The 14,990-nt window shown below is 59.0% G+C and overlaps 2 protein-coding genes across 2 annotated transcripts in view; one reads left to right on the forward strand and one right to left on the reverse strand.

The window, feature by feature from the left end:
- The window catches only part of PRR25 (proline rich 25), a 9,979-nt gene extending 873 nt beyond the window's left edge, over positions 1-9,106 (reverse strand). The window contains 4 exon segments of the mRNA XM_026447536.2: positions 6,589-6,730; positions 7,971-8,010; positions 8,012-8,502; positions 9,005-9,106. Coding sequence (XP_026303321.2) covers positions 6,589-6,730; positions 7,971-8,010; positions 8,012-8,502; positions 9,005-9,106 — 775 coding nt within the window.
- A 3,785-nt stretch (positions 9,107-12,891) lies between these two features.
- GNG13 (G protein subunit gamma 13) lies at positions 12,892-14,971 on the forward strand. Its single transcript, XM_023189218.1, has 3 exons — positions 12,892-12,955; positions 14,540-14,671; positions 14,826-14,971. The coding sequence occupies exons 2-3, from the start codon at positions 14,574-14,576 to the stop codon at positions 14,929-14,931; spliced, it is 204 nt and encodes a 67-aa protein (XP_023044986.1). The 5' UTR covers positions 12,892-12,955; positions 14,540-14,573; the 3' UTR covers positions 14,932-14,971.
- Positions 14,972-14,990: the final 19 nt, after the last annotated feature.

A 14,990-nucleotide genomic window follows, 5' to 3' on the forward strand; every position in this document is an offset into this window, starting at 1 on the left:
GCACGCGGGACCCGCACTGCCGGCCTGGCTCCTCCGCACCCACCTGTAGAGTGGGAGGGAACCTTCCACAGCTCGCCTGAGTGCTGGGCAGGGGCGGAGCCTCTGTCCTCTGCCTGCCTCTGCCAGCTGGTCCCAAGGTTCAGGCTCAGCAGGCCCCCAGGTGCCCGTCACACAGAGGCTGCCCACTCCTGTGGGGAGGTTGTTTGCAAGCTTCTCAAGCAAAGGCCTCCTTGCCTGCAAACCTGTGGTGACACCGCACCTCATCAGGGTCCGGAGCCCCAGCCACCGGCGAGGTCACTGTCGGAACTCTTTGACCGAGTGCCTCTGGAAGACAAGCTTTGCTGATTTCCCCCTGTGGGTCCAGCCTGTCATTCCCACGCCCCCCAGTGCCGGATGTCCAGCCCCAAGACAGACCTGCAGATTCACGTGAAAAACAATCGTGTCGCCAGCACTGCCATTAGGCTTCTAGAACGGTCTCTTTAGAGGGAAGAAAAGTGTCCACTGCTTTGAAAAGAGGCCGCAGGAGATGGGGAGACCTGAGTGGGAACCTCGCCCTGGCTCCGTCTCCTAACAACAGGGTCCACAGCCCTCTTCACCCACAGACGCTGCCGCTGGAACGGTCCAGACCCCCAGAAGTCATTTGCCAAACTTCAACTGGAGCACAGAGAATTTACTAGACCAAGGGATTCCGCTCTGGGGAAGTTAGCTGAAAGAAATAATCTGAAAGTCTCTCTCCTCATTCTCTCTCTCTACATATATAATATACATATATATATGATGTATATATACACATATATACGTATATATGAGTATATATACACGTACATATAATATACATATATGTATGTATATACATATACATGTATATATATATACACATATACACACATGTATACAAAGTTCTACGGATGAAAAGGTTCACTGTGGTATTTTTTGGTAGACTGGTTTTTAGTAGGATGAAAAATGACATGGTTTTATTCTATATCTTATGAAGCCAAATGTTTACGCACAGAAAAGGAAACAAATCAACCTGGACGAGCCCCTACCTGACCAAGTGAGCGACTGTTTCTCCCTGTGTGGGGGAAATCTCCCTAGTTCTGTCAAGGCTCGCTCCTTCACTCCAGAGTGGGGACTCATCTGTCATTCAACTCATTGGTGAGGTTTTACTTATACAGTTATGTTATTTATTTATTTATTTGATTTTGTTTTTGTTTTTGAGACGGAGTCTCGCTCTGTCACCCAGGCTGGAGTGCAGTGGCATGATCTCGGCTCACTGCAACCTCCGCCTCCCAGGTTCATGCCATTCTCCCGCCTCAGCCTCCCAAGTAGCTGAGATTACAGGCATGCACCACCATGCCTGGCTAATTTTGTATTTTTAGTAGAGACAGGGTTTGTCAAGCTGGTCTCAAACTCCTAACCTCAAGTGATCTGCCCACCTCAGCCTCCCAAAGTGCTGGGATTACAGGTGTGAGCCACCGCGCCTGGCCACAATTACGTTTTTCATGTGAAGGTGGCTCCTTGTTCTTTTTGTGTGTCTGCCTATTCTTGTTTCTCTGTTGCCCTTCCCTCATTTATCTCCTTGGGAACCGTAAACATAGCTCTTTCAAGGCCCCCTTCACGTTATTCTTGGCTGCAAATCCCCAATATGCTGCTCCCTGGGCTGACCACATGTGTGCAGCCTGCACGTCCTCTGATGTTGGAATCTATTTGGTTGTTCTTTCCTGCACCTGCCCTGGTGGAGCAGGCATCGGTGGTTCCAGGCAGAGGATTTTGAGGATTGTCTCTGACCAACCCCACGATGTGCTCCAGCCATGAAATGGGTCTTCACAAGAGCATCTCAAGTCTGAGTTGTTTACACTCCACGCCTGGGAGCAGCAAGACCGTGGTCTCTTCTCAGACCAGCAGCCTGCCTGCCTGCTCCTGAGGTGCGGGGCGCCTCCACCCCCAGCCCTGCCCGCTCATTCCGTTCTCCTTGTCCTGCTCTTGTGTGTGCAGAGGCTCTCCGTGGTCCTCCACCTCCCCATCTGGGGAGTGGGACTCAGCCCACACCATTGCAGGCACCTCTAGGGGCAACTGAAGACCATGGTGAGAATTCTCACCACAGAGCTTGAGACCCGACCAGCCACTGAGTCTCGCCAGCGCCAGCCTCTCTCAGCCTCTTGCATAGGACTAGGCAGGCATCAGACCCCAGCGTTCTGAGGCTATGTGCCACCCTCAGTCACGGGAGTACTTGGTACTTTCTATTTTCAATGTTAAGCCTTAGATACGATTTCTAGGCAATAGAAAAAAATCCCATCCAGAACCATGTAACCTCCAATTTTTTTTAACTTTTTAATTTTTTTTTTTTTTTTTTTTTTTTTTGAGACCAGGTTATGAGACTGGCTAATTTTTGTATTTTTGGTAGAGACAGAGTTTCGTCATGTTGCCCAGGCTGGTCTCAAACTCCTGGACTCAAGCAATCCACCCACCTCAGTCTCCCAGAGTACTAGGATTACAGGCGTGAGCCACGGCGCCCAGCCAAAGCCCTGATTTCAATTAAGTTTCCATTTAAGTTCATCTATGGCTAAGAGCTTTGCATACGCCAGTATTCATGTGTTTTGGTTTGTTTAGAGACAAGGCCTCGCTCTGTGGCCCAGGCTGGAATCAGCTCACTGTAGCCTCAAACTCCTGGGCTCAGGTGATCCTCCTGCCTCAGCCTCCTGAGTAGCCCAGACGATAGCTGTTAGCCACTATGCCCAGCTAATTTTTCTTTTTTTGAGAGATGGGGTTTTGCTATGTTGCCCAGGCAGGCCTTGAACTCCTGAGCTCAAGCAATCCTCCCTTCTCAGCCTCCCAAAGTGCTGGGATTATAGGCATGAGCCACCACCCCCAGCCTGGATTATTTTTAATGATGCCCACCTTGCCCCTGGCAGGCACTGCACAAACACTTTACGCGGCGTCTCAGCCCACCCTCCCGACAGCCCTGGGCAGCATCGTCCTCCCCGTCCTCTGACGAGCAGACCTCAGAGAAGTTGGGCCACTCACCCCTGCCACCCACCTAAGAAGTGGCAGAGCCAGCCAGGAGCCCAAGTCAAACACAGCCACGTGGACAGCCGTCCCTCCTCGCCACACCTCTTCCCTGCTGAGGGAGAGGCCGGCCAGTCCCTGCCCACATCAAGTGTCCCGAGAACCAGGTCTGCCTCCCCGCAGGGCAGTCCTCTGGCCACTGGCTCCTCAGTGTGGGAGTCTCCTTTTGGGCAGAGAGCAGCCTGGTGCAGCCCAGAGCGCACTGGACGTCCCAGGGAAGCTCCAAAGAAAAACCCTCCATAGATTCGAGCCTACTCCAGAGACCAGAGGTTCCGGACCGAGGGGGCACACACAGTTTGGGTTTGTGTTACTTCCCTGGGACATCCTGCTGTGGCCTGTTTGGGAGAAGCAGCCAGGGATACCCTATCCTGTTGGCTGCATGTCCCAAGTCACCCAGACCTGTCCCACACCCTCCCCGCTACACCATCTCTACTGAGGCCTCTGCAGGATCCATCTGGGACATCATGAAAGCCCAGGGAGCATGGGATCCAGATGTGGGTGACATTTTCCTAGAAACTCACGTAAAAAAGACCTCGCTGTAGCTCCCAGCCCTCCTCAGGGAACCGGAGGGGACCCGTTCCTCCCGCACAGCAACCTCTGCAGCCTCCCCTCAAATCCCCCAGCCTCTACCACAGCCTCCCTCTCCCCTCCCTTCCTTCCGTTAAATGGAATCTACAGGAAGCCCTTGGTGGCCGGGCACGGTGGCTCACACCTATAATCCCAGCACTTTGGGAGGCCAAGGCAGGAGGATCACTTGAGGTCAGGAAATCGAGACCAACCTGGCCAACATGGCAAAACCTTGTCTCTACTAAAAAAACACAAAAATTAGCCAGGCGTGGTGGCACATGCTTGTAATCTCAGACACTTGGGAGGCTCAGGCAGGAAGAATCGCTCGAACCCGGAGACGTGGAGTTTGCAGTGAGCCGAGATCACGCCGCCGCACTCCAGCCTGGCCAACAGAGCGAGACTTCGTCTTAAAAAAAAAAAAAAAAAAAAAAAAAGCCAGGCGCAGTGGCTCATGCCTCTAATCCCAGCACTTTGGGAGGCCGAGGCGGGAGGATCATAAGGTCAGGAGATCGAGACCACGGTGAAACCCTGTCTCTACTAAAAATATAAAAAAGTAGCCGGGCGAGGTGGCGGGCGCCTGTAGTCCCAGCTACTCGGGAGGCTGAGACAGGAGAATGGCGTGAACCCGGGAGGCGGAGCTTGCAGTGAGCAGAGATCGCACCGACAGAGCCAGACTCCGTCTCAAAAAAAATAAATAAAAAACAAAACAAAACAAAATAGTTCGATGTCACCAAACTGAAGCTAAGCTGTTTATCTGAACTTCTAAGAACTCAGGGGAGTAATAACAGCCAAATCCCCAAACAGGCTAGTCCTGGTCGGTACATTAAGGAGTTCTCTGCTTTCGCCCTTACAAGAAAAGCAGTTTTGAAGGGAGCGATCCGTGTTTTCTGTTTCTGTTTTCCTTGGCCCTTCCGTCTAGAAAACCAGCCTCCTCTGTTCAGCCCCCCAGAGCACTCCCTGCTCTTTGTAGAGCCAAGCGTTGCCCGAATCGAGCATCACGAATGAAGCCAAAGAGGATCTTTAAACCAAATTCGTAATTTTGTCTTGTGACAATTCTCTGGACCAGCTCATGCCGGGAGGGAAACATGGCAAATCAGACACTGTCCTCGTGGACAAGGAGGGAGACGTCCGACCTGCCGTGGGTCATCTCAAGCACCTACTTGGCTGGATGAAGGGGCCCCTAGAGACCTCATAAAGCGCTGCTTCTGGGTGTGTCTGCGAGGGGGTTTCCAGAGAAGCCTGCCTGGGGGGTCCGGGTCCCGAGGGGAAGACCCTCCATATGGATGAATACCATCAATCACCTGGGGGCCCAGAGAGAACAAAAAGGGGCCGGACGTGGTGGCTCACGCCTGTGATCCCAGCACTTTGGGAGGCTGAGGCAGGTGGATCACTTGAAGTCAGGAGTTCGAGACTAGCCTGGCCATGGTGACACTCCATCTCTACTAATACAAATGCACCTGTAGTCCCAGCTACTCTGGAGGGTGAGGCAGGAGACTCGCCTGAACCTGGGAGGTGGATGCTGCCGTGAGCTGAGGTCACACCACTGCATTGCATTGTCTGTAGCCTAGGAGACAGAGCCAGACTCTGTCCAAAAAAAAAAAGAGGGGAAAGGAGTTCTGATCTTGTTCCTAGCACTGAGACTCTCTCCTCCTCCTCCTGCCCTTGGACATCAGAACCCCAGGGCCCCCAGCCTTGGAACTCCAGGACTTAACACCAGCGGTTCCTTGGATCCTCAGTCTTCAGCCCTGGCCTGAGAGTCACACCTTTAGCTCCGGGAGCTCCCCCTGTTCTTCCGTTTCCTGACTTGGACTGAGCCAAGCTGCCAGCATCCCAGGTCTCCAGCTTGCAGAGGGTGTCCCTCCCAGGACTTCTCAGCCTCCCTAACCACATGGGCCAATTCCCCTAACAAACTCACTCTCATCCGTCTCTCCATCTCTCTCTCCAATATATTGGTCTGCCTCTCGAGAATCCCTACTGATGCAACGCGTTTCTGTACACTGGCTTCTGCCTGGGATCTCACAGGTGTGCCAGGGAATAAGCATTCCACAACCCATTTGGGAAACTGTGGAGGACGGTGTGAAAGGAAAGTAGAAGCTCAGGACCCCAATTCAGGCTGCCAAAAGGACAAAACGAAGCTGAAGACCGAGCCGGGCAAGTGACTGCCACTCCCTGTGTTCCTGGGCAGGTAACTACAGACGCGGGACCACATCTCACTCTCCGTTCCCCTCATCTTGGGGACGCATCATCAGCGATCCCCGCCCGCCGCCCACTCCTTTTCTCTTCCCACCGTGGGCTCAGAAACAGGAAACCCCACAGCCCACCTTCCCCCTTTTAATACAGAGGCTCAAAACCATCGCTGGAGAAAGACCTCGACCTTGCCGAGACACGCTCTGAAGCCCACCGAGGCCTGTCCCGGGTATTTCTTGGTTTACAACTGAAATGGACCAAAAAGACAGCGGGCATCCTTCTGGATCATCTGATTCTGCAGGGGCCTACGCCCTTCGCCATCTTCGAGACATTTTACGGTCCTGGAGTTGCAGAAAACTTCGAGCAATGCGAGCGACTCTCGACCAGCGTCGCGACCGTCAAATGCAATCGATCGTCGCCAGTGGAGAGTGACCGGATATGAGACCCCTGCCCGACTCCAACATGGCCGCCCAGCCCACGACCGAGGCCTGGGCCGCCGCTGCCAGGAGCCAAGATGGCTGCGTCGCGCGCTGACGTCACGCGAGCCCGGCCCCTTCCTGCCGCGACCCGGAAATGATCTCCCAAGGCGGAAGTAAACGGCACGCGACAGTCGGTTGAAAAGTTGGCGGGCGCGGGCGAAGGTTGCGAGCGGGGCGTCCGGGTGGTCCGGGCGACTGCCCCGAGGGCCCGACACGCCCTTCGGCCAGCCCCGACCGTCTTACCTCAGTTTCCCCACCTGTAAGAGGGGTCAGTGGTCAGTGCCTTTGCCATCGCCCTTCTCTAAATGCAGGGACGGAAGACGGGCGCTGGCGGGACGGCCACAGGAGCCCAGGCCCGGCGCCTGCACGCGGGGCTCGTGCCCGGGAGTTTGACCAGATCGGGAGGCGGCAAGGGGCGGCGGCGAGGGGCCCTGGCGAGGGCAACGGCGGGACAGGGGGCAGCGCTGGCTGAGGCCGGGCGGCCAGAGGGAGCGGGAGGGAAGGTGCAGGACCTGGGCTGCTGCTTCCGGGGCACATCTAGCTTTTGAGGGTCACACCGCGGGGAAAGGTGACCTTTTGAAAAGGTAATTGGGGCCGCGATCCCTCCAGAGGCTGTAGGGAGGATCCTTCCTGCCTCTTTCAGCTCCTGGGGGCTCTGGGAGCTCCAGGCGTCCTTAAAAGGTTTGTGACGGCGTGACTCCAAACTTCCCCCCCCCCCCCCGACGGAGTCTCCCTCTGTTGCCCAGGCTGGAGTGCAGTGGCGCCATCTCAGCTCACTACAACCTCCGCCTCCCAGGTTCAAGCGAATCTCCTGCCTCAGCCTCCTGAGTAGCTGGGATTCTAGGCGCGGGCCACCACCCCTGGCTGATTTTTGTATTTTTAGTAGAGACGGGTTTCCACCATGTTGGCCAGGTGAGTCTCGAACTCCTGACCTCAGGTGATCTGCCCACTCTGGCCTCCCAAAGTGCTGGGATTACATATGTGAGCCACCGTGCCCGGCCTCAACTGTTTTTGAGGCAGAGTCTTGCTCTATCACCCAGGCTGGAGTGCAGTGACTATCTCAGCTCACTGCAGCTTCCACCTCCCAGGCTCAAGCAATCCTTCCACCTCAGCCTCTCCAATAGCTGGGACCGCAGGTGCACACCACCACACCCAGCTAATTTTTGTATTTTTTTGTAGAGATAGGGTCTCACTGTGTTGCCCAGGCTGGTCTTCAACTCCTGAGCTCAAGGGATCCTCCCGCCTTGGCCTCCATAAGTGCTGGGATTACAGGTGTAAGCCGCTACTTCCTGCCGTCTACTTTCTGTATTTTGCAAATAAAAGGTTTGCAGGTCACATCAAATATCAAGTGATTGATCTGTGGGGACGCAGGTGCCTTCCTCAGAGCCCCCCCCCCCCCCCCTCCTGCCCCAGCCAGCCTTGTGCATCTGCACGTACCTGGGCTGCCCAGGGGCCCTCTGCTGCCCACTGAGTGCCAGAAGTCCCAGTCGCTGCAGGGGCCTGGGTGCTGCCACATGGGTGGAAAATCCATGGTGGCCGGTTGGAGGCCTCTAGCACAGACCCTGCACTCCTGAAGGCTTCTGCTGGCAAAGCCCTGGGACCTCAGACCAGATGCCCAGGGCTACGGCCCACTTGGGATGACACACAGGGTCCCCAGATGGGTACGTGTACCCCACTGACCCCCTTTTTGGGGTGCATGTATCTGTTCTGAGCCCCAGGGATTGGAGGTGGACGGTGTCGCCTTGTGAGAAGGGGCCCGTGTGACAGGAGTGCCCTGTGGGTGCAGGCCAGGCCCTGGAATGGTCTGTGCCTCGCACACTGCGTTGGCAAGCGACGGCGCTGTTCCTGAGCTGTTGAGGAGCTCGGAAATCCAGGCCGGCATCTTTCTGCCCCATGTGGTGATAGAGATAGCCAGGAAGTGAGTGCCGGCCGCCCAGGGCCCCAGGCCCATTTCCCGACACAGGGCTTGGCCACCTGTGGTCTGGTCTCCACATGGCAGGATGCACATTCGAGGCCTGTGACCCACGGGGTGGGAAGTGGGACGTGCAGGGGCCCGACCCGTGTTGGGGTGACCTGGCTGTCCCCAGCAGCCGCCTCTGCACAGGGGCTTCTGGTCAGATTGGGCCGTCCTACTGTGTCGCTGGGCTCTGCCAAACCCATTTGCCAATCCGATTCGGAAGACTGTCCCATCTGCATAGTTTCCCTAGGCCTGGAAGCAGCAGCGGCACCACCCCCTGCACTGGGGTCCCAGGATCCCCGATGGGCTGTGGCGTGACCCGTCCAGGCTCTTAGAGGCCAACCTGGACTCACAGGACATCCTATGGTTCCTGGTACAGGCAGGTCCTCGGGCCCTGACGCACTTACAGTGGCAGCCAGGGAGCCCGGAATGTTTGAATGAAGCCGTGGGGACGGCCAGAGGCCAAAACACACCATCTTAACTTCTGATTTTCCTTGGGCAAAATCACTGGACCTCTGTCATCCCTTTTTTTTTTTTTTTGAGACAAGGTCTCCCTGTTGTGAGCTGTGGCATGATCACAGCTCACTGCAGCCTCCACCTTCCAGGCTCTCGGGATCCTCCAGCCAGCCTCCCAAAGTGCTGGGATGACAGGGGTGAGGCACTGCACCCAGTCTAGTCATCCCAAAGCAAGTGTCAGTCTGTGTGGGTGGGGACTCTCCCAAAGCCAGAGGCCCCGTCAGGCTGCTACATGACTCTTGCCACCACCCTGCGGATCGCCGGCTCCTAGGAAAGCCGCCCCAGGGACCACAACACCGGAGGTGGCCTGGGGCAGCAGGTGCGACTCACTCATGCTCCTCTCCCCCCACAGACCTTGGACAGGTCTCGCCTCAAGGCCTCCCACCACCCTCAGCTGAGCAAATGTGTGTCTATTTTGGAAAATCTGCAACGTCTTTGAGCTGGTGCCCTTGAAAGAGTAATTTGGTGTAGCTGGCGGTGGGGGCCTCAGAGCCCAGAGCAGGCTGTTATTTTGCCCATCGGTTCCCCTTAAACACACTCAAGCTCGGAGTGGGGGCAGCACCCCATCCCCAGGAGCCCAGCTGGCATTGTTTCCGGGGACACACTGACCTCCAGTCCTCAGGCCAGGAGCTAGGGCGTCCGAGGCCGTGGGGATCCACCGCCCAGCCGGCTTCTGTGCTTCCAGGGCCTCCTGCCTCGGGCCACACTTCTGGTTAGCAAAGAGATACCTGGGTTTTCAGGAGATGGGCGTCTCTTAAGCAGGAATCCTCCGGCAATTGCAATTGTAACCACGCACCGACCTGCAGCTGTTCTGAGTAAACTGAGCTGCAGCAGGCACGCTACCCCGAGGCTGCAGTGCAAGGGTGGCTACGGCCTGGCCCCTAGCAGGCCCCTGACTACACAATGGAGGTCAGGTGTGGATGACAACCATGCACCCGGGATTCCCTTGAAGTTTTCTGTGCTTGTGTTTAAGAGCTTAAATTGTTTTTGAAAATCACTTTGAAACTTTCACAGAGGACATAAAAGTCGTTGCTGTGAGCTTCCTCTGATTCAGAGGAGCGCCCTTCATTATTTCCCTGGGCCCCACGTTTGCGGTTTTGTTTGCAGGGACTGAGCAAAGTCAGCATGTCCTCCACACACAGTCATCCATTGCCCCCAGGCTGCCTGGGGCCAGCAGGCCACAGGGTCCCGCTAGGACAGCCAGAGCCCAGGGTACAGGTGGGTGGACGACGGGGCTAGCCCTGGGTCCCCAGCTCAGCACTTTGTTCCTCTGTTCCCTGGGGAGGTGACTGGTGTCGGGGGCTGTCTCCCTCACCCACTCGGAGTTGAGGCCAGACAGAGGCCAGTCCCGGGAGACCCTGCCGCCGCAGCTTCCCGCTAGGAGGGGGTCAGAGACCCCTGTGCCAGTGTGGGACCAAGCCCTAAGGTCAGTGTGAACGCCCCCCGGCCTCACGTGTTTCCCCGGCGGTCTCGGCTGGCTGTAGATGGGGTCTCGATGTTCCTGCCCCAAGCCAGGCCCAGCTGCGCAGGCCCGTGCCTGGCGGGGCAGGAGCCCCTCGGGCCAGGAACAGCCATTTCTAGGCCAGCGGAAAGAGCCCTGCGTGTTCTCACCCAGCGGCCCAATTAGTGGCCTAATTTCAGAAAGGAGCCCCTGGCCTCCCGGGAGGCTGCAGTCACTCAGTTGGGGAAATGGCTGCCATTCTTCCCAACAAGCATCACTGAAGCCGGGTCCAGCTGTGGGGCTGGGGGAGGCAGGTTCTAGACCCCGAGGCTGACTCCAGCTCGAGGGGTCGCGGCCCGGATGGGTTTGGGGGTGTCCAAGTGCAGCCTTGGTAGGAAAGTAGAAGTCAGTCTTCGAGGCCCCCGTCTTACTGAGGATGGCGTCTCACAGCCCCTCACACGGGAATGGAGGTTACTGTACCCGCCCAGGTCAGCACAGGACCTGCTGATTCTGGGGGTCCACACGACATGGGGGGGATGACTGGTGCCCCCCACCCCCCGAGACCTGAAACATCACAGAAGTGGGGTGAGAGGACCTACCACATGCCTGGGACATGGGCCTGGAGGAGACCCAAGGCCCTCGGCTTACCCTGGCCCTACCCCCACTTCCCTCAACCTCCTCCTGCCCTCAAGCTTGGGCAGATAGGCGGGCCAGGTCCACCGTGCAGGTACACACAGCCGCTTCTCTCCTGAGTCGCTGAGGACCGGCAGGATCTGCCTGGACCACAGGGCAGTGCTCACTCCAGGACGTGGCCCACACCACGCTCCAACCCGTGTCCTGATTCGCGGGGGGCACTGGCAGAGCTGGACATAACCCAGGCACCCTCAGTGACCTTACTGGGTCCAGTGACTTGCCCAAAAGCCAGAACCTGGAGCCTTGGCGACCCCATTAGGAGACGCCCTAGGTCCTTCCAGATGAGCAGGTGCAAAGGCCGTTTGGGGTCCTGAGAGTGGCCACAGAACCCCCCGCTCTCACAACTCAGCTGCAGAGCTCAGGGTGTCCCCACCCTGGCCCTGGCTCCAAGCCACCTGCTGTCCCAGTGAATGCAGGGACATGTCCTGGGGTCCCCCCACCTTGCCTGCATCCTGGGGCAGCACACGCCCTTCCCCCAACAGTCATTCCACTCTCTGGCGCCCGGGAGGAGTGGTGCCCCCAGCCATAGGGAGAGCCCTCAGCAGCCCAGATACTAAGGTGTATCCGGAGTCACAGCACCCACGGGCACGGGCAGGGCAGGGTGGGCACCGGGGCCAGGGAGAACTCGTCTAGCTACCACCCTGCCAAGAGGAGCAGCCATCTGCCCTGAGGAGGAGGCCTGGTGCCCTGGGTTTTAAGCTGCCCCACCCCACCCCCAAATCCGTAATAAAAATAATCCTTTCCCTAATGTGCCCCAGTTCCAGAGGCGCCTCTGATCCAGCCAACCCACATCAGGGCGGGAGGTGCAGGTGGCCCCGTTTCACGGAGTCACAGCGGCGAGGAGGCCTGCTGAGTGGCTTCAGGGACCTGGGCGCCCGAGAGGGACAGGCCCACCTCTCCCCAACCACCCCTGCAGGGCTGTGGGCCACCCCAGGCAGGCCGGGCAGTTCCCTCTGACACTGGGGAAGGCAGTACCTGCTCACAGACCCCTGGCCCTGGGAGCACCTGCCAAGGGCCTGGCCCAGGCTTCCCCGGGGGTGGCCCAGCTTCTGCAAAGACTGAGTTTGGGGAGCTGGGCCCTATGCCCCCAGAGGCTGCTGTTGCTGCCTGGGGGCCCCCACCTAGGATGCAACCTGGTGTGTGCGTCACCTGCTGGTACACAGGGCGCAGCTCCCACAGGAGCCCAAGGGGTGCACCCAGGGCAGGCTGGGAGGAGACACAGGGAAATGTGTCAGCGGAAAAGGGGCCAGTCTCAGTTCTGCAGGCTGACAGATGCGGAACTGCAAAGGGAAGCCCCCTCCCCAGCGCCTCGAGGCCACACAATCCCTGCCCAAGCGCTGCCGCTGGGTGCACCTCTCCCGAGGCAGCATGCCCCACAGCACCCACAGGGGGCCGGTGTTGGAGACGCCTCAGGACGCCACTCTCAGCTCAGATCAGACCGAAGAGCACAGCACCCTCCTGCCCTCCGGAGCGGGCCGCTGGTCTGGGAACGGGGAATAGGGCAGGGCCGGAGCAGGGAGCTCCACGGAGACCCGGGGCCCCTAACAGGAAGAGGCTCACGTCCCAGGGTGAGCCACATGGCCCACACAGGACGCCTGTCAGGGGGCACAGCTGAGGGTCACCTGAATCCTGCAGGCTGCAGGGGCCCCAGAGACTAAAGGGTCCTAGTCCCATCCCCACTCCTCCTGACTGGCCCAGGACACTGGAGAGGGAAGGCCCCTGGTATGCAGCCGAGGAATCCACCCCCTCAAGTGGAAGGAGACCTCTCCACCAGGCCCAAGCTGGTCCCTCAGGGAAACTGGACCAGCCCCACACTGGCCCCTGGCTGCGTGTCCACCCGCTGGGCGAGCCCTGGGCAGCACAGGCTGTCTCTGAGGTCAGCCCAGCCCTGAGGAGGGGGTGGGGGTGGCGCCAGGGCCCAGGTGGTGGGAGGGGCGGGGCGCAGCCAGGGCTCTGCCTGGCGGACTCCCGGCACATCACTTGGCCCTCGCTGTCACTCGCGGTCGCCTGGCTTTTGTCATCATTGTCCCTCCGCTGTCACCTTTCAAGGTAGGTCCAACGAACAGGCCCCTGGGGCTAGGGAGGGCCTTGAGGCTCCACGGCTCTCGGCTGGCCCAGGTCAGTACCATGGGCTCACCCTAACTCCCGGGGCGAGGGCGGCTGCCCCACGGACAGCGAGACCCAACCCCAGCCGGTGCTGCAGGCAGGGACGCGGCTCACGCGGTGCGGGGGAGCTGTGTCCATCTGAGCGCCGTGCGCCGCCTGCAGTGCCCACCGAGTCCTGCGGCTGGGGGCGTCCACAGGGTGCGTGGGGCAGGTGGCTGGGCTCAGCGGCAGCTGCGCGAAGGTAGGGCTGGGCGGTGAGGACTGGCTGTGGGCGGGGCACCAACACCCCAGGCCTGGGAGGACCTGCACGCAGCTGGTCCTGCACCCACATGGCTGAGTAGGGTCTCCGAGGAGAGATCCGCACTGGGATGGGGGCAGGTTGGGTGAGGGAACTCGAGGCTCTCCAGGAGGGAATCCTCTCTCTGCATGACCCTGATCGTTCCCCAGAAATCTGCCCCCACTTGTTCCCTCAGCTCCCACCCCGGGTCTGCCGGCTGCTGCGAGGCTGCCCACTTCCCCAACCGGGATCCCAGCAGCCCCAAGCCCTGGGCCCCTCCCTTGCTGGGGAGCAGCTGCGCGACCAAAGGGATAGGGAGACTATGGGGCCAAGAGCCCCTTTCACAGCCAGAGGCAGGCTCCCCCAAACTCGACGCCCCCCCCCAACCCCCCCTCCCAAGGTTCAGCCCTGTCTCCCAACCTTGAGGATTGGGGCCAGGGTGGGGACAGACTGAGAGACTCCCTGGGCCCCTGGAGTGGGCAGGGGTGGGAGAGGCAGGGGGCATCCCACCCCTACTTGCCTCGAACTTGTGGCAGTTCTGAGGTGTCAACCTGTGGCTTTCCCAGGCTGGCCACAAGCTGAAAGCATGCAGGTGATGTGTGTGTGGTTGCCAGACACACTGGGGACCCAGGGGCCACCAACAGCCCATGTCCCAGACTCAGCTCGTGTAGCCTGAGCCCCCAAGATCCTGAGCACACACCCCACCTGCCAGAGATGCAAACTGCAGCAAAACGTTCCTGCCCAGGAGTCCTGGCTCTGGACCAGGCTCTGCCCATGCAAAGCAGAGGGGCATGCAGCGGGGCGGGGCAGGGGCCACCTCCTGAGGACCTCACCCCACACCTCACACCATGGTCTGAGTCAGCCTGCATGGGCCTCAGTGGGAGGGTGGGAGCTGGAGACCTGCAGTGCTGAGCACCCATTCTGCTGTCTGCAAGGGACCTTCTTAAGGTGTTGGGGGGTGTGGGGGAGTAGCTAAGAATGCAAAGTTTCTTGCAGTTAATTAGTCCCACTGGGGGAGGCGGGAGCTGGGGCCTCATGGGAACTTACCCTGTGCCCTACACCCTAGCAACGCCTGTGGACCTGGGAAAGACATGAGTGGAGAAAACAGGGCCCAGGGTACTGGCCCAGGCAGTGGTGGGGACTCTCGCCCCTTCATCCTGGGGGGCTCAGCTCAGGCCTGCGGGGAGCTGAGGGGATGGGGACTACAGGCTGGCAGCCTCGGCCCCTTGGCTTCCTCCTGTGCCCTCCAGCCCCAGGCTGGCTGCTTCGGAAGCCCCCGACGCCATGGAGGAGTGGGACGTGCCACAGATGAAGAAAGAGGTGGAGAGCCTCAAGCACCAGCTGGCCTTCCAGCGAGAGATGGCATCCAAGACCATCCCCGAGTGAGTGCCCACCCGCCTGATTTGCCTCTCATTTGTCTGCCCTGTGCCGGCCGCTCATTTTCATAGCCATGACCACTACCGCCGACGGGCAGGTGCAGCAGGAGGCCCTCGGGGGCCAGGTGCCACCACTCACCCGCCACCCACCCACCCGCAGGCTGCTGAAGTGGATCGAGGATGGGATCCCCAAAGACCCCTTCCTGAACCCCGACCTGATGAAGAACAACCCATGGGTAGAAAAGGGCAAATGCACCATCCTGTGAGCCCCGCACCAGGCCCCACTCACGCCATCCTGTGAGACCACGCCCGGCCCCACTCCCAC

The sequence above is a fragment of the Piliocolobus tephrosceles genome, chromosome 17 (assembly GCF_002776525.5).
Source record: "Piliocolobus tephrosceles isolate RC106 chromosome 17, ASM277652v3, whole genome shotgun sequence".
In the NCBI taxonomy this organism is placed as follows: Eukaryota; Metazoa; Chordata; class Mammalia; order Primates; family Cercopithecidae; genus Piliocolobus; species Piliocolobus tephrosceles.

What these genes read in the sequence shown, in the direction of transcription:
- GNG13 (XM_023189218.1), top strand. Translation starts at nt 14,574, where the DNA reads ATGGAGGAGTGGGACGTGCCACAGATGAAGAAAGAGGTGGAGAGCCTC. An exon ending in GCATCCAAGACCATCCCCGA is followed by an intron (nt 14,672 to 14,825) that starts GTGAGTGCCCAC and finishes ACCCACCCGCAG; the next exon opens with GCTGCTGAAGTGGATCGAGG.